At 40.6% G+C, this 18,667-nt stretch overlaps 2 protein-coding genes across 2 annotated transcripts in view; both read left to right on the top strand.

Annotated features, from left to right (window-relative positions):
• Positions 1-18,667, top strand: part of LOC145407276 (glutamate receptor 2-like) — a 551,600-nt gene that overhangs the window by 55,097 nt on the left and 477,836 nt on the right. Inside the window, exons 4-5 of the mRNA XM_080278314.1 lie at positions 1,484-1,574; positions 4,296-4,596. Of these exons, the coding sequence (XP_080134440.1) occupies positions 1,484-1,574; positions 4,296-4,596 (392 nt within the window). The remainder of the gene's footprint in view (positions 1-1,483; positions 1,575-4,295; positions 4,597-18,667) is intronic.
• LOC145406023 (ionotropic receptor 93a-like) overlaps positions 5,012-18,667 on the top strand; it is an 85,970-nt gene continuing 72,314 nt past the window's right edge. Inside the window, exon 1 of the mRNA XM_080277213.1 lies at positions 5,012-5,248. Coding sequence (XP_080133339.1) covers positions 5,012-5,248 — 237 coding nt within the window. The remainder of the gene's footprint in view (positions 5,249-18,667) is intronic.

The raw sequence follows: 18,667 nt of genomic DNA, 5'->3' as shown, positions 1-18,667 counted from the left end.
CCTCCTTTCAACCTTTCTCTCTCTTAGCGACATTGTTGTATCTTTATCTCTTTTCTATTTCTACTTCAATTCTCAGTGCTCTTTTTAATTGTCTGGTTGTCGTCCACTACGGCAGGAGCGTAGCATCCATCTAGCAGTAAATTTTCACCGCCCTTTTGTCTAGCTCTTCGATATAAGAATTAACCGGAACCGCCAGCCCTTCATGTATGCAACAGGTCAACTCTGGAACTGTCTTTCTATGTTTGCATATCCTTCTGCCTATGACCTCTACTCTTTCAACCCATTAGCTCCCAGAGTTCCTATGCTAGGGATTTTGCCGGATGGGTACCAGGTGTACCACCCTCCACCTGTCGGCTCATTGTCGCGAAGCTCATAGATCCCTACCCCGGGGTTCCCTTCTCTGTTAACTTTTGAAAATGCTCAGTTCCGTCCTATATTGAGGACAATGGGTAAAAATGGGTTATACGCAATATGTCCAGACATCTCGAAACGAACGGATGTTGAATTAGGCTTTTTTTTTTTTTTTTAATTCTCGGAGGTGACAATGTTGCGGACTTCTATTCTCTGGTTCCTTCTTCCGTTCACTAAAAAACTATATATAAAACGTAGGGTTCGAGAAGTTGCTATTACCCGAAATATTTTCTAAAAGTCACACGAATAAAGGTGAAAAACACATCATCTGACTAAAGACGCTAGACTCTTCAGCCAGTTCAATTGAGCTATTTTTACTCCCACCAGAGCATCATAATGAGAGTGCTGTGTCCGAATAGCAACACTTTTATTCCCCTCTGCACACACTATCACCCACCAAATTTGGTAGGTAGACAGCCAATATCCCACGGAACAATCGATTAACTTTTGCTGACGATCCGGATCATATTACAGATTCTGGATCCAGAAAACACTTTTTGCAAAATCTTAATCAATGATCAGAAAACCTAGCCCATTATGAAGAGTGGTTTGGAAATAATGTTGACCTTGTCGGAGAGATGCGCTCCTCTGAGTGTCCCTTTAGTTGTTTGTTTGTATCTTAGCAGAATTACTCAAAGACTAAAAGAGATTTGAACCAAATTTGGTGGGTAAATAGTCCATGTCCCAGGGAACAATCGATCAACTTTTGGATCTGATGTTTGTTAGTTTGTCGTTAGTAGGGTTACTCAATAACTAAAAGAGGGATCTGTACCAAATTGGGTGGGTAGATAGCCCATGTCCCAGGAAACAATCGATTAACTTTTGGGACCGATCCGGATCGTACTGCAGATTCTGGATCCGAAAAACACTTTTTGCGAAACCCTAATCAATGATGAGAAATCCTAACCCTTTTTGAAGAGTGATTTGGAAATTATATTGCCCTTGATGGAGAGATGTGCTTCATTGAGTGCCCCTCTAGTTAAAATCTGCATTCACTTTCAAACACCGTTATGTAAACGAAAGTCAATAGAGTCTCATATGCAACTGAAGTGTCCATTTACTTTTGCCCCAGCTACTCTTACGTGAGAGCCGCCGACAGATCATGGGGCGCCAGGCTGAACAATGGGTCATGGACCGGCATGTTGGGCCTATTGATGAGGGAGGTAAGCTGTAATACTTTTTTCATATACTTTTTTCCACTTCCCACCTTACTTCATTTATATAATGTGGTGGTGATGTTGTGGTGTTGCAGTGGTATGAGATATTGGTATGGTGATCGTGTTTTATGGTAAGGTGATGGTGGTGTGGTATGCAGTATTTAAATTCGTGCTCGCGCACGCTTCGTGAGCTCGGGTGTTATATTTTGATTGGTGTGTGTGTGTGTGTGTGTGTGTGTGTGTGTGTGTGTGTGTGTGTGTGTAAACAGTTTTGATCAGAATTAATCAAAATTGCTGTAAGGACTGCCAAGCAGTCCTAAAATTAAACCTGTTTTTTTTTTTTTATATGAACAATAAGTCATAGGTCAAGGTCATGGAGCAAGGGCATTTTTTTTTCCAGTTTAACTAAACAGTTTCGTATGTAAAGGTTTTTGGGAAAAGTTAAAGGCCAAGGTCACTTAAATGGTTATAATTTGATTTGAACCAAACTTGACTGAACGGTTAAGGGTCAAGCAAGAACAATGGGATTCACTTGTGGGACCAATCAAAGGTCAAGATCACAGAACAAACAAAAATTTCAACGTATGTCTCTGTGTGAATAACACAACTAAAACAATTTTGATATGTTTTTGGATGAGAACTGGTGGATGAGTTGAGGATCACCCTAGAAGTTGATATCTTATTTTTGAGAATAGGTCAAAGGTCATCGTCACTTGATAAGATCAACTTAGAATGCTTTTATGTAATATATACTAAATTGTGTGGATACGTACAAATTAAACAAGGATAAAGAAACTCGATTTTAAGAATAATTCACAGTTCAAGGTAACAGGGAATGGTCAAAGGTCGGGGTCACTGACTAAAGTCAGCTCAATTTTTATCTGGTTTGAAGCAAGTATGGTGGAAGGGTTAAGGGTTAGGCACGAATGCAGTAAAATTTTTCTTTTCCAAGAAATCGGTGAAAGGTCAGTATTACAGGAAAAAGTAAAATATTGGCCCTTAGACCAATTGGTGGGTGTGAATGTTGTGCTCTCCAAGTGCTCCTTGTTGAAAATTGTTGTCTTATGATTGATACTGTAATCATTTTTAAATAATATTAATCGTGGTAGCTTGTGCTGAATGAATTCAAACTGATATTGTGCAGAGATAGAATAAAGCCCAGCAGATTAAAAAAGAAAAAGAAAAATGCTTTTACAGGCCCACTCTTTAAGCTCAGTCTATTTGTTTGTCTGTTTCCTCAATGCATGTGTGTTTTGGCATGTAGTGTGCAAACAAGAGTTTGGCTATTTGGACTGTCATTAGTGTGAAAGCAGAAACAGAGAGATGGCTTATGACTACAGTACAGAAGAGGAAAGACGGACATACCAGTAGTTGCGATTGTTGGCTGTTCAAATAGGAGCGCAAAGTTTATCATGCGGAAAAGTGTTTTTATATAATTTCAGATTATGTCAATGTTATGTATGAATATTTATATATATTTAATTTCACTGATATTTATATATGTACTAAAACTTTTATTTCTCCATCCTGACCCAAAAGAGGCGGGCATAAGAGTTGCAACAGTTGAGTATGCATGGAAACCCACACTTTACAATACGTAACACATATTAGACACTTCAATGCACTGGGCACGTACAAGTCATAATTTCTGAGACAATAATTTCACCCCTAATGCTACGCAGCGGCTTATAACTCGTTTATAAACATCCAGTGCACCACAAGACTTGTCCACACAAGAGCTTGGCTTAGACTTGTTCCTCAAAAGGAGTTGGGGACCAATTTAACCATGACCCTCCCCAAATGCATAACCCTGATTTTCTTTTCATTTCTTACCATAAAACAAGCCGTGAGTGGTGGGGTGCTCAGATTTCAGTCACATTGATTCTTAAGTAATGATGCTATTGTAAACAACAATCAAATGCATTCTGCCCCTCAGCATTATCATTTTGCTAAGTTTATAGAAAACGTCACATAACATTTACGTCACTCCCAGCATTAACTTGTTAAATGATGGAGTGACTCCATCTATCTATCAATCACCCAGTCCTTGATTACCCTGTAAGGACAATCAGGCTGAGCTAGGCAATTTAGTTTCATTTACAGCGTTATGTGAGCAATAAACCCTAACCAACCCTCGGATTTAAACTCCTGTGAATCCTCTAGACAACCAGGAGTCCCTTTGATTATACGGTTACCACCTGTTACAGTAGATGGCTTCCTGGGATACCTGTACCTCACTATATAGTCACCTGAATGTAGCCATACATACAGTAAGTGGATGCTGGATGCCCTTGCACACACAAAAAAAATGCAATTGTTAAAGCTGTGCGACAGTCATGATTCCGGGGGCTTGAATGATGAGTGAATGAGTGTCTGGCTCATTTCATTAGACATGGTGTTGATAGTTTTTCCTTTTAGTGCGCTCACCTCCCTGATTTTTGGACCCTATCTCAACTCATCCTTAGATGGGAGAAAGAGGTAAGGATGATGATGATGAAAAGCCAGGAAAGAATGGATATGCTAAAATTCCCCTAGGTCATACTATAACAATGTATGAAACAAAAAGTACTTTCACTGGCTTAGCAGTGAATGTATTCTCAGACTGCAAGACAGTGTAATATATGAGGCTTTGCACACACTTAACAATAGATAACTTGGAGTCCTTGCACACATTTAACAGTAGATAACCGGGATTATAGTCTCAGGAAAGCATATTTCCGATTTCAGGAGGTAGACTTGGCCCTGGGTCCATATTCATATGACTGGACAAGATATACTTGGATGGATTTCTCACAATATATGACTCAAATTACATACAAGATTTTTGCTGCCCGTGCTCGTCCTGAGGTTGACCCGTGGGGCTTCCTGCTGCCTCTGTCACCACTGGTGTGGGCTGCCGTCATGATGGCGCTTTTGGCAGTGATCATTATCATGCACTTCCTGCCATCCTGCCTTCCCACTCCCAAACAACACACAGGAAGGCGGGACACGAATGTTTTTAACTGTGTTCGGGTTCTTTTCCAGGAAGGTAACTTTAATGATAACTCTGAAAAGAAACATTTACGAATTAAGAGTTTGCTGGGCATCAGATCCACATTAAATGTGTAGTAAGGGAATTCAATATTATCCTAGTTTTGATCAGAGATTCTTTTATGCAAAGAATGCATAACCAGAGACTTAACTGAAGTAATACCCATCCCAAACTCTTGGCCTTTTTCATTTCTGCATTAAACTGAGGAAGATAATTCTCTAATAGTACAGATATGGATAATAATAGTTTCGCACATCTAGATTACTCAGCGAATATAGTGATATATATATATATATATATATATATATATATATATATATATATATATATATATATATATATATATATATATATATATATATATATATATATATGTATAAATAACTGGTCTAATCTCTGCACGCACATGAAAATGTTTTGTGTCCAAACAGACATCCGAACAACTACAGACTGGTGGTGGTGGGAACGAGTGGCACTGGGGGTGTGGATGCTGATGATATTTGTACTGACACAGAGCTACACTGGGAACCTTATGTCCCTCCTGGCAGTCAGACACATCATTAATCCTTATGAAGACCTCAGAGACGTACTTGACTCTGGCGTTGGGATAATTCTTATGGAGTATAATGTGAATACCCAGTATTTACGTGTAAGTGTTATAATTACAGCCTTACTCTGGAAAATATCCTTACTCTTAGGAGCTAACGTTAATGCCACTAAAATTTAGCACATATGCCGAGCAATAACCAAGACTACTTCGCTTAATTATATGTATTTTTTTCATGTTTAATCAAATATCTTCAGTCTTGGCTAATATATAAAATTAAACAAATAGCTGACTCATACTTGTATTGATTTATGTATCTTCCTGTAATTGTTTACAGCAACCTACATGACCACTGTACATCACACCATTTAATATAATAGAAATTGGTGGCACAACAATATTTAGCCATGGAGTCCCCAGCAAAGGGGTGGGTGGGTGGGCATAAATACTAAGCATCAGGTCCTTTCCAGGTGACGACCAAATGAGATGTCCTTGACCTTCTCTGGAAACCTAACTTTTCTTTTGTGCAACATTCGCTACATTTCCTTCAAGTTTCTCTCTGTTGAACACCACCTCCCTTCCTCTTAACCTCACCTTCTTTTCCTTACGGCAAAATTATCATCATAGTCTTTTGATAGAACACCAGTGAATCCTCCCTAATTTATATGTTCATTTCAAAGACAAGGTGTCTGTTGTGTGTACTTGTATATACACAACAACCTAACTTGCTCTCATGTTTCTGAACTTGAGTCCTCTGAATGTTCCAGAATATGGCTTTGGCCCTTTTAACTCGCTCAATTAATATAGCTATACTGGTTATGTTATCTTATGTGCAGATGTTACTCCAACTATATACCTAAGCTCCTTTCCCATAAGAAAGGGACGTAGCCAAGACAGGATGACACACTCCCAATTTACTCATTCACAAGCACACACATTCATTCGCATCTTAGCCACAAGGGCAGAGGGGACAGATCCTCACCACATAACACCACACGAGGATCAACTGCGCAGTGCAATCAGTGACATCTGCAGCAGGGCCCGACAGCAGACCTTTTTTACCCCTGCCACATCATAATGTACCCATCCCCTTACCCGCACCTGACCAGGTCAGCTGATCAGACCAAATGCGGAAGAATATCCCGTCAGGGCTGCGCCAGCAAATATTTATTCACAATTTCTCTCCAATCATTCCTATCACGTCCAGCCACTCTTCCTTGCTCAATAGACATCCCTCTCGCATCCAACGTTCACTTCAAACTGTCCATCCATCCAATTTGTGGTCTTCCTCTCAGCCTTACACATCTCACATCCAATCCAGTTATCTTTTTCACCAATTACTCATCATCCATTCCCTCTGTATGCCCAGCCCATCGCAACACCCTCTGCTCAACCCAATCAGCGATCTCCTGCACAGATCCCATTCTCCTTTGTACTTCATCATTTCTCACTCGATCCATACGTGTCACTCCACACATACTCCTCAGACACATCATCTCCATTACATACAACCTTCTCCTCTCTGCTACACCCACACTCGACGTTTCAGCCCCATATTATGCAATCAGTACCACAACACCCTTTACTTTACATCCATTCTAAGTGAACGACATCTAAACACTTTTTTCATTCCTCCCAGCACCTTTCCTTCTTCATTCACTCTAAACTTCACTTCTGCAACTATTCTTCCATCCATAGCAACATGTGACCCTAAATACTTAACCCGCCACATCCTGTTGACGTATATATACGTCCGAACGTTTTGTCACTGTGACTCTCGTTGACATATATAAACACGTCGCAATTGTAAGGTCTGTCATTTGCACATTTTTCAAACTTCACATGTGATTTTTGATACATATACATGGAACACCTTCCTCTACAAGATGCCAGGCAGGGACAGTACCTTACCCCGCATGACCTCCCCCCCCACATGCCATTGTCTCGGCAATTCACCTGTTACCAGTGACCTGGCCAGTAAAGACATGTCATGCCACGGTACGAAATTCAAGGCCAGAGTGATTCCCCAATCGATGACAGTGTGGAGGACAAAGTTTACTTAGCATTAGAGGAAGAAACAGTCAGAAATGGTGATCAGGTAATGTCGCCAGAAAAGGTCAGGTATGTTGATTTGTTTGGTGTGTGAAACAATGCTTATATTATATTACCTATATTACTGTGTGAAAACCAATATACTCTCATACTACATATAAATTCGTACCAAATAAATAAATAAATACCGTTTATGAGTGGTGTGGAGTAGTTACCCTCCCATAGAACTCGTTTTCTTTGGAGCCAGCCTGATAGAAAACCCAGTAAGATAAGGGGTATTGCTACCTGTATCCAGTATTTTAAACCTCAGGTGAGCGATTTCTCTATGAATATTCGATATTTCTCATGAAAAGCGGAGGTTTGAGCCCAAAAATTCTTTTTTCCAAAATCGGTCAGGATTGGGGGGAGGCAGTGGTGGAAAATTGGTCGAGACAGGGCGGGTTAACCCGCACCGTCCCGGCAACGTGAATTAATGCGGCAACATTGCAAGGTCCCTAATTTAAACAATTTTCAATTTTCGCGAGTGATTTTTGGCATGTATACACAGGACACCTTCCTCTATTCCTCTACAAGATGCCAAGCAGGAACAATGCCTTCCACCGCATAATCGCATAATCTCTCCCCCCCCCCTGCACGCCATTGTCTCGGCAATTCACCTGTTACCAGTGACCTGGCCAATAAACACATTCAGGGCCAGAGTGATTCCCCAATCGATGACACTGTGGAGGACAAAGTTTACATAGCATTAGCAGAAGAAACAGTCAGAAATGATGATCAGGTAATGTGGGAAAAAAAAAGGTCATGAATGGTGATGAGTTAGTGAATGATACAATGCTTATAATGCCTATATTACTGTTTGAAAACCAATATATTCTTGTACTACATATAAATTCGTACCAAGTAAATAAATAAATACTGTTTATGAGTGGATAAAATAGTTACCCTCCCATAGAACTCGTTTTCTTTGGTGCCAGCCTGTTAGAAAACCCAGTCAGGTAAGGAAGTACTCGTACCTAAATCGCGTATTTTAAACCTCAGGTGAGTGATTTCTCTATGAATTTTCGATGTTTCACACCAAAAGCAGATGTTTGGGCCAAAAAGAAAAAGGTCCAAAAACGTCGGGATGGGGCGGGTTAAAACACTCTACCTCCTCATGCAACTCACCATTCAAAACTATGTTCATTTTCCTACCATCTACCAACCTCGTACACTTCATCCAAAGCTGGGAATAGCGCCGCTTTTAGTAGCGGCACTACACAGCACTGCCACTGTTTTAATAGCGATGGTGGTAATGCCATTACTTTTTTTAGCCAGTAGTGGAACTGAGAGCACCGCTACTTTTTGGCCGTACTCATGCGTTACCGTGCTCCTCGCTACTCACGCGACAAATACAGGTCCAGAGTTGGTGAGTACATATAGATGTGCTGACGGTTTGGTTGTATTTATTAATGACAAAAATTAACACTTTCGTCATTTCTGTCAATTAATGATGTTTGGTCTACATTACATCAGTAATTTATTAATTATTATTATGTGCAATAATTAGACAGGAATCTGCTAGTTAATTATCGATCATTTAAATTAAGTAAAGATAAATAAGGATGTCAGCTAGATGTAGGCAGTGCTAAAACACACACACACACACACACACACACACACACACACACACACACACACACACACACCTCTAACTATCTCCGTCTCTAACTCCTGCTCTCCCCCTCACTCTCTCTTTCAGACTAATTCTAACTCCCTATGTTATTATTTCGTAACAGTGTGTTACTTTCAGTTTAAAGTAATGGGAAAAAGACATTGCTATTGTATAAAGAGCCTTTAAAAGAAAGCCCCAGTTCATTTTTTCTTTCGTTTTTGTACATATCTTAAATAGGTATCATTGAAAGTATAATAAATTTATATAATATGTATCAATGGTAGGCCACATTTTTTTTGCCAATTATTTATGTATGTTGCCTTCAGTAGGTATACTAGGTAACAATGAAAAAGTACATTTGTTACATTATACAGTAAATAGCTTTTTCCTGTATCTTCAGCTCTAAGCTTCATTAACCCGAGGTGTCCCGTTGACGTATGAGTACGTTGCAACATTTTGCATTTGCCAGTCCCAATGACGTACTGGTACGTTGCGCAATTGCAAGGATCATAATTTGCACAATTTTCAATTTCCGCATGTGATTTTTTGTGCATTCACACAGGACACCTTCCTCTATTCCTCTACAAGATTCCAAGCAGGGACAATGTCTTATACTGCATAACCTCCCCCCCCTGCATGCCATTGTCTCTGCAATCCACCTGTTACCAGTGACCTGGCCAATAAAGACATTCAGGGCCAGAGTGATTCCCCAATTGATGACAATGTGGAGGACAAAGTTTACATAGCATTAGAGGAAGAAACAGTCAGAAATGATGATCAGGTAATGTGGCAAAAAAAGGTCAGGTATGGTGATGAGTTAGTGAGTGAAACAATGCTTATAATGCCTATATTACTGTTTGAAAACCAATATACTCTCATACTACATATAAATTCGTACCAAGTAAATAAATAAATACCGTTTATGAGTGGTGTGAAATAGTTACCCTCCCATAGAACTCGTTTCCTTTGGTGTAAGCCTGCTAGAAAACCCAGTCAGGTAAGGAGGTACTGCTACCTGGATCGAGTATTTTAAACCTCAGGTGAGCGATTTCTCTATGAATTTTCAATGTTTCTCACCAAAAGCGGAGGTTTTAGCCAAAAAAAAAAAAAAATGAAAATACCTCTTGATTGGGGGGTGTCAGAGGTGCGAAATAGCTCGGGACATGACGGGTTAAAGGGACACCGATATGTATATGATTTTTTTTTTTTTCAATCTAAGTATATACTGACATTACTGGTACATAAGATAACCACTCAGACTGACTAATATTATCAAAACAGTTTATAGTGTATTGCTATATCACAGATTTTTGTTGACCTTTCCTTCACGTACCTTTTTCTTATCCAAAGTAGCGGGAGCAGGAGCGGGAGTGTCGCTACATTTCATATCAGGTAGCGAAACCAGTAACGCCACTACTTTCTCGAGCTAGTAACGGGAATGGGAGCGCCGCTACTTTTTATTAGTAGCGTTCCCAGCATTGATTTCACATTCCTTTTATTCTCATTTACCTTCAATTTCCTTGTTCCACACACCCTTCCCAACTCCTCTACCAACTGTCACAATCTCTCCTCTGAATCAGCCACCAGTACAGCATCATCTGCAAACAGCAGCTGCTTCAGATTCCACTCTCTACCACCTGCATTCACCAGACTCAATCCTCCACCTAACACTCTAGCGTTCACCTCCCCTACAACACCATCCATAAAAACATTAAACAACCAAGGGGACATCACACATCACTACTGCAGCCCCACTCTCATGGGAAGCCAATCACTCACAGTATTACCCACTCTTACACACACTCGACTATTTGCATAACAACTTTTCACTCCTTTTAGCAACCTACAATCAAGTCCATACAGTCTCAAAACAGCCCACAAAGCCTCCCTATTAATTCTATCATACGCATTCTCTAAATCCATGAATGCCCAAAACACATCCCTACCTTTCGCTAAATACTTTTCACATACCTGTCTCACAGCAAACACCTGATCCACGCATTTCTTCCCTCTCCTAGCGCCACACAGCTCATCACCAATCGCTCCCTCTGTACCCTCTCTAACTCTCTTTATTAACACTCTACCATACACCTTACCCACAACACTCAACAGACTTATACCCCTATAGCTAGTACATTCATACTTATCACCTTTACCTTTATACAACGGAACCACACAAGCACTTGGTCAGTCAATTGGCACCATACTTCTCACAAAACACACATTCATCAGTCTTCCTAACCACTCAACAATATTTGCTCCACCACCTTTCAGGCATTCTTTGACTGTTTTACTAAGTAGAACGCATTCAGTCCACAATTGTTTTTTTCTGAAATTACAATTTCAGACAGTCCCAATATTCACCACCACCTTTGGCTCATTTCTTCATTCGGTGAGCAACCTGATGAAGAAGCCAGCATCATTTCTTAATGACCTGTTGCAGCTTGAACAGCATCCTACATGTATTACTGACCGTCTTAGTGAGAATCTGAACTTACTGCGCCTTTCTCCTACAACCAGTCCTTCCGACTATAGTCAGTCTTATTCTCCTTGGGGCTCCTGCAGTCAGGTTCTTGTATCAATAATATGTATTATTGCTCCAGGAAGGCTGTGAATCCTCCAAAGAAACTGTGTCTGTAGCCTTTAAGTGCCGTTAATGGGATAGCCTTGATTAAGTTCATCTCTGCTACTCCATGGATGAATTATTGCTACCTTGGTTAAGAGCCACCAAAATGTACTTTGTGGATTAGAAAAGTTATTTTGTTAACCAAAGAACCAAACTTCTTTTCTCTTACCTTTTAAAGACTTAAAACAACTTGTTTTACTTCTCTAGTGCTGTCCATAATAAGTGGTGGATTTCAAGAGGTATCGGGATGAATTTACTCCTGCATCTCGTGCGATCTATGTTTATGGTCAGAACTGTTCCAGATCACTCATAAATCTGTGATTTAGAACCTTTCCACTCCCTCTGGCACACTGCCAAAAGCCTCTAGAATAAATTTAGTATGTCGTCTTTCCCTCCTCATTGTGGAGCTGATGGATCTGTAAATATTTGTCCTACTGACAAGAATAAGTCTTTCCCAGAACATCCTCTTAGCTTTCCAAGTCTGAAGATTCAGATGTTATCACTTCATTTCTCTCCCCCCCCCCCAACTCTCCTTTTGACTTCCTCGTGATTTTCAGTTGAATAGCTTCCAAGTACGAGTATGTACACTCTACACTGAGTGGCAAGCCAAATGATTTCCTGTAAACCAGGAAATCATTTACAATGCTGGGTGGTAACCTTATAACCAACCAACACGTGTTCCCTACGTGACTGCAAGTGGGTTGGCGAAGGGTTAGTGCCCCTCCCCACAAAACAACAAACTGAAAATACGTACAAGAAGCCTCGGACCAGGACTGACCAAAAGATGACGACCTAGGACCGAGCAAAGGACATGATACGGATGGCAACGTGGAATGTAAGGGGTGCAAATGATGAGGTGAAAGAGAGAGAAATTGTCCAGGTGCTTGAGGGTGCGAAAGTGTATGTATGTGGATCAACTGAAACTAAATGGGGAGGAGAGAGTTAGAGAGAATGGGAGTATGGATGGGGTATATGTGCAGGAGTAGGTGAGAATGAGAGGGCAAAAGGAGTGTGTATTGTTGTGAGTAACAGAGGGAAGGAGAATATAAGAGAGTATGGATCAGCTGGCTCAAGGATTTTGTGGGAAAGACTAGAAGTTGTACTACAAATGTGGGCGATTGTGTGCGTGTATGCACCAACGCAAGATCGTGCTAGAAGAGTGAGAGAAGAGTTCTGGACAAATGTGGAAGTGTGCATTGAAAAGTTTGAAAGGAATGAGAGAGTGTTTTTGATTGGTGATATGAATGGTAATGTAGGGAATGTGAAGGTGGATGGAGTAGTTGGTGAGTGGGGTGTGCCTGCTGAGATAGATGAGAATGGCAGAGCATTAGTGGACATTTGTGCCGGGAGGGGATTGGTGATAGCCAATACCCTCTTCAGGCAAAAAATGATCCACAGGTATACATGGCGAGTGATGAGAAGGGTGGATGGTGAACTGAATGAAAGGAATGCAATGATTGATTATGTGTGTGTGGATGAAAGAATGGGAAGATGTGTAATGGATGCAAGAGCATATAGAGGCTGGGGGAGTGGACTTTCTGACCACCACCAAGTCGTGGTCAGAATCAAGGTCCAAGTAAAATGGAGAAATAGAATAAGGGAAGGATGGGAGGAAGGAGTATAAGCTGGGAGAGTGGAAAAGTTACAAGAAGATGAGAAAAAGGCAGAATATAAGAGAGAAGTGGAGGAACGATTGGGTAAATATGAAATGGAGCAGATGGGGGACGTTGAAGGTGTGTGCAAGATATTCACAGAAGAAATCTGTGCAGCATGTGAGGTGGTGTGTGGGGTGAAGAGAAGACTAAAGGGGGTGCAAGGAACACCATGGTGGAATGAAGAGGTGAGACAGGCTGTGGCAGAAAAGAAAAAAAACATATAATGAATGGATGAGAAATAAGGGCGCGGAAGAAGTTGAGAGGCGGAAGAGAGAGTTATATGTAGAAAGGAAGAGAGAGGTGAAAAGATTAGTAAGAGAGAGTAAGAAGAGAGTGGATGAGGAATTTGGAAGGAATTTGAGTGACAAGTGGAGGGAATGTAAGAAAATTTTCTGAAAAGAGGTAAAGAGAGTCAGACAGGGTGGCAGTGAAGTTAGTAGGGGAGTGAAAGATAAAAATGGTAGATTACTAGTGGAGAAGGGAGAAAAAGTGAGCAGATGGAGAGAACACTTTAATGAATTGTTGAACACAGAAAATGAAAGTAATGCGAGTATAAGAGGCTGGGGAATGGTTGTGAAAAGGAGGGAGGTGAGAAGACAGGAAGAAATCAGTAGGATTGAAGTTATGGAAGCAATGAAGAATGTCAAAATGGGGAAATCCCCAGGAATTGATGGAGTGTGTGGTGAAATGCTGAATGCTGGAGCATGGGGGAGAGATAGCAGTAGAATGGATGTGTAAGATGTGCAGATTTGCCTTGGAGGAATGTAGAGTCCTGGAGGATTGGAAGTCAGGTATAATTATTCCCTTGTAAAGTACAAGGGAAAATGGGAAATAGAAGTGTGTGGTAATCATAGGGGCATTTGTCTTCTTAGTGTATTAGGAAAAGTATACGGTAGGACACTTATTGACAGTTAGGGAAGTAACAGAGGAATTAGTTGGAGAAGAACAGGGAGGCTTTAAGAAGGGAAGAAATTATGTAGATCAGATATTCATTCTTAGATCTTTAGTGGAAAAGTTTCTAGAGAAGGGAAAGAAGTTGTATGCGGCCTTCATGGATTTGGAGAAAACATAAGACAGGTTGGATAGACAAGGCTTGTGGAAAGTATTAAGAATATATGGAGTAGATGGGAAGTTGCTGAATGCTGTGAAGAGTATGCATGATGGTGCTAAGGCTGCAGTGCATGTGGATAGTGAACTGAGTGAGTTTTTCTATATGAAGATTGGGCAGAATCAGGGATGTGTCATGTCTTCATGGTTGTTCAAACTGTATATGGATGAGGCTATAAAAGAGATACAATGTGGGGTAGTGGATGTTGGAGTGGCCCTAATGACAGAGTATATGTGAGTGAGGTGGAGGGGGAGAGAGGGGGGGGAACGCCAAGGATGAGATGGAGGGATGGATTGGAGAGGTATATGAGAGAGGAGGGTGTGAATTGGGAGCAGGGCAATGAAATGGCGAGGGACAGGGTGACGTGAAGGCGATTTGTTTGTAGCCATCCCGTATAAGGGATTAAGGCATCTGGCAATAGATAGACAGACATTCTGTCCTCACTGTCATCTGTCTTATTACGGTGTATGGCCCCGCTGAAGCCCTCGTTTTTTTCTCAAGAACTGTTCTGTTCTGAAACCAAGTCTTCACAAACTCTTTGCCTCTATCCGTCAACTTGTTCCGTGTTCCTTCTTGCTGGAGATAAAATAATTCAGCGTTAGCCGAGGAAAGGTTACCACTCCCATCTCTCTGCTCCAGCCCGTTCACTGTTGCGTATTTAAGAGGTCACATAACTTCTCTTGCCGCTCCGAAAAGACATCGATTCGTCAGTCTTTATATTTTTTGCATGGAATTGTGAGATGGAGTCAGATGCATCTGAAACGCACAAGAGATAACCTACTATCCAAATACGTTTGTTATTACAGTTTTTCTTTGTCGTTCCACAGCAGACATATGGGGTAGACTTGTGTATTCGGAAAACATGTTTTCAGCTGCATATATCTGTTTAAACGTGCTGAAAAGTATGCAGGCTAGATGGGTGATGTGTAAAAGACTGATAGTATTTCGATGGAAGTTTTCCTCATAACATACTTTTCTCCTTTATATCTGAATTTTACCTGTGATATGGAAATAATGAGCTGTTATGATGTCAAAGTTATTCCTTTTAGTACCAGGTGATTGAAAATTAATGAAAAGAAAATTAATGATGATAAAAATTCCAAAGACGAAAAAATGCGATAATATCAACAGAAACAGGGATATATTTGAACAAATATATATCAGTGCATAATAGATATATATCTTGCAATTGTTCCATGTCAAGTAATGGGATGATAAAAGTCAAGGGACCCATATGAGATACCAAATTGGAAAAATTTCTCTGGGATTTATCATGCACTTTCTGATGGTGCCAGTTCGATTAAACTCAGTAGCAATTTCACCCCAGTGAAGTGTATGGCTTCGGCTGACACCTCCAGCAGTGAAAGCTTTACTGTGTTGTCATGCTTCAGTCTTTGAATGTATCCTCAACAAGAATAATTTAAAACACGTATTTACGTCTCAAGATCTTATTTTTGACAGCCAGTTTTAGTTCTACCAAGGACGCTTCATTTGGCGAGCCCCTCACCTTCATTTATTTTTAATCTTTATCATCTGTCATTTGGGACTTTGGTTAAAACTTTGCAACTGCAGTTGGCATCTCGGAGGTTTTCGACCCAGTCTGAAACAAATCTTTAATTTCCAAACTGCCCTCTTACGGTTTTTATAATTCTCTCTGTACCTTTATCTCCGGTTTCTTTTTATGGTCGATCTGTAATTGCTGTTGTAGACTTTATATTTAAGGCTATCAGTTGTGGCGTCCATAAAGGCTCTGTTCTGTTACCAAATCTCATGTTTATGCCTCCGCCCATCTATGTGGGAGGAGGTATTAAGTGACTGGTCTGTATGTTCGTGCTTGAGTGGATGAGTGCGTCTGTTCATCAGTAACACTTTTCTGGCAGCGATATATCTAGAACCCATTGACGGATTTTCACCAAACTTTGGTCAGTGATGCAGAATGAGGTGATGATGGTCTGGTCCACCTATGGTGGAGAAGGCATTAAGTGATTGATCTTTACGTTCGTGAGTCCGTGCGTCCATAACACTCTCGTGGGTGCGATGTCTCCAGAACTGTTTGACGGTTTCCACCAAACTTCTGTCAGTGATGCAGGTTGAGATGATGAACTGATTAGGTCGCTATATCATGGGGTCAAAGGCGAAGGTAATATGAGGCTGTCTTTGTTTATCCATGTGGACATGATATCTCTTGAGCCCCTCAACGGATTTCAACAAAACCTTTGTCATGATACAGTATGAATGGACGGTGGACTGATTAGGTCAACAAGATCAATGGGTCAATGATCAAGGTCAGATGGGGTCGACTTAGTTTATCCTTGTGGGAGCAATATGTGTATCCTGAAACCCTTGTTAGATTTAGACTAAACTTTTATTAGTGATGCAGCATGAGGGGACAATGAACTGATTATGTCAGCCAGGTCATGGAAACTGTATGGCGAGCCCGTGCACGAGGCTTGGCGGAGGCACACCGAGTGACGTTTTTTGTCAACAGCTCGGGGTCTGAGTTCTCTGCGATTCGTTCTATTGATCAGTGATGTGAGATGCACAGTTAACAATATCCATTCATATGGTTATGACTCCACCCTTCTCACCTTCCACCCGGTTCTCACGGCTTCCAACATAGGAGGTATTAACTATTCTCAGGGTAAGACTATGTACAGCCCACCTGGATTATTGTTTTGGATGTATTTTTGATTGCGATAAAAGAAACTTTTTTTGTAATGCATCAAAAACTCAGTTTCCAAATTCCTAATTCACTTCACCTGCCAAAATTTTCTACAGAAAGATCAATAAATATTCAACACTACAGCACACAGTACCTTGTCATTTCTCAATTTCCTTGGGATTTCATTTTTTCGGGTCCTATTATGGCAAGATCCCATCCCCTACTAGCAGAATCCACTTCCAAGACATTAGGTATGCTAAGCTGACTCTCTTCTTTCATTGCCCTTGTGCAGCTGTTGAATTTTTCTCCCTTACTGAGTATAACTCTTATGGATGCGAAGACGCCCTTTACAGCTCTTCTAAATAACATGCATGGAGACAAAAGCTTTTGCTCATAATGGTTTGAATCATGAAGGTCAATGAAGTGTATTGTTCATTCAAGATTTGGTGACAGGCTATTCTTGCCTTATATGACTTGACTGAGAAGCTGTTTTACCCAAACTGGTTTCAGTTTTGGACATCGACAAATGAGAGAAGTAAGGCATGATGCCTAATAACTGAAACATCTCTCACTGAAGGACAGTCTTGACTTAAGCTTATCTTAAGTCAACCGGAAATATTAAAACCTTGTGTGTGAGTAATAGTATCTGAAATGCGTATCATGGCAGCCACTTCAAGGTATGTGTACATATGAGGCTCCATTCTGTGCTTAAACTTCACAGAGCCTCGATGGCATGAGACACATGTTACGTTTCTCCCATACCGTCTCCCTTGCTGCTAGTTATAAACTCAAGCCCTGCCAACAGATATGGTTATGGCAAACCTCAGATAACTATCAGTCGTATATACAACATGGAATTGGGGGGACGTATTGATTGTATTACGTTCATAGATAAGAAAAAGATTACATGGTGGGCTCTGAGTATAACTGCAGTCATTATCCGAGTGAATATTTTTGTATATGTATGTATGTATGATGTATAAGCAAGTTGGCGCATGGTCAATGTAGGGAGCTCCCACCATGCAGAAAACCTACTTTGACATTGTGTCCCAGATATTAAAGAGAGAGAGAGAGAGAGAGAGAGAGTACAGATACTAGGAGGCCTGTTAGCCAATGACGAGGTTATCTGTTAGGAAAAAGTGCTAATTTTACGAAGATCTAACCAACGTGTAAGACAAAAAGCAGTGAAAATAGGAAGGCTCATCCCCACCCACCATGCCAACCGGTTAAACCGCCAGGAAAAAGGGGAAAAAAAAAACATTCTTGTTAGGAAGAACAAGCATGGAAATTTTTACATACGTGGCGGCAGAGGAACAACTGTGTAGTATGTTATCTCTGTTTCACAGAGCTCTGGAAGAAAAGAAACGCAATCGCCGAATGTTCTCGTTCTTCAGCAAACGTCTCTCAGTCACGAACATGCACTTCAACTTGGAAATAAACAATACTACATTAGCTACAGCTCATTGTCTCAAAATATTTGTCTAGCTGAATTTTAAACGTACAAATAGTTTTTGTATAACTACTGTTATACTGTCCCCATGCTGGTGCTGCATCTCTTACTCATGAGTTTCGTTTCTTTATTTCTAGTCACAGTATCATTCAGGATTTTGAACAGATTATCATATTTAACATAGTTACAAACTTGTTAAGAAATTTAAATTCTTGTATTAGATCTCCCCAGAATTTTCGCTCTTATAGAGGAAATATGTTTAGTTTCTTTAGTAGGTTTTTGTACTGTAAATTTAGCAGCGATGGGGTCGTTTTTGT

This window comes from Coenobita brevimanus, chromosome 8 (assembly GCF_032717465.1).
Source record: "Coenobita brevimanus isolate Jiangsu-jjx chromosome 8, ASM3271746v2, whole genome shotgun sequence".
Taxonomy (NCBI): domain Eukaryota; kingdom Metazoa; phylum Arthropoda; class Malacostraca; order Decapoda; family Coenobitidae; genus Coenobita; species Coenobita brevimanus.
Note: the sequence above shows the minus strand (reverse complement) of the source record. Positions and strands in the feature narration are given on the sequence as shown.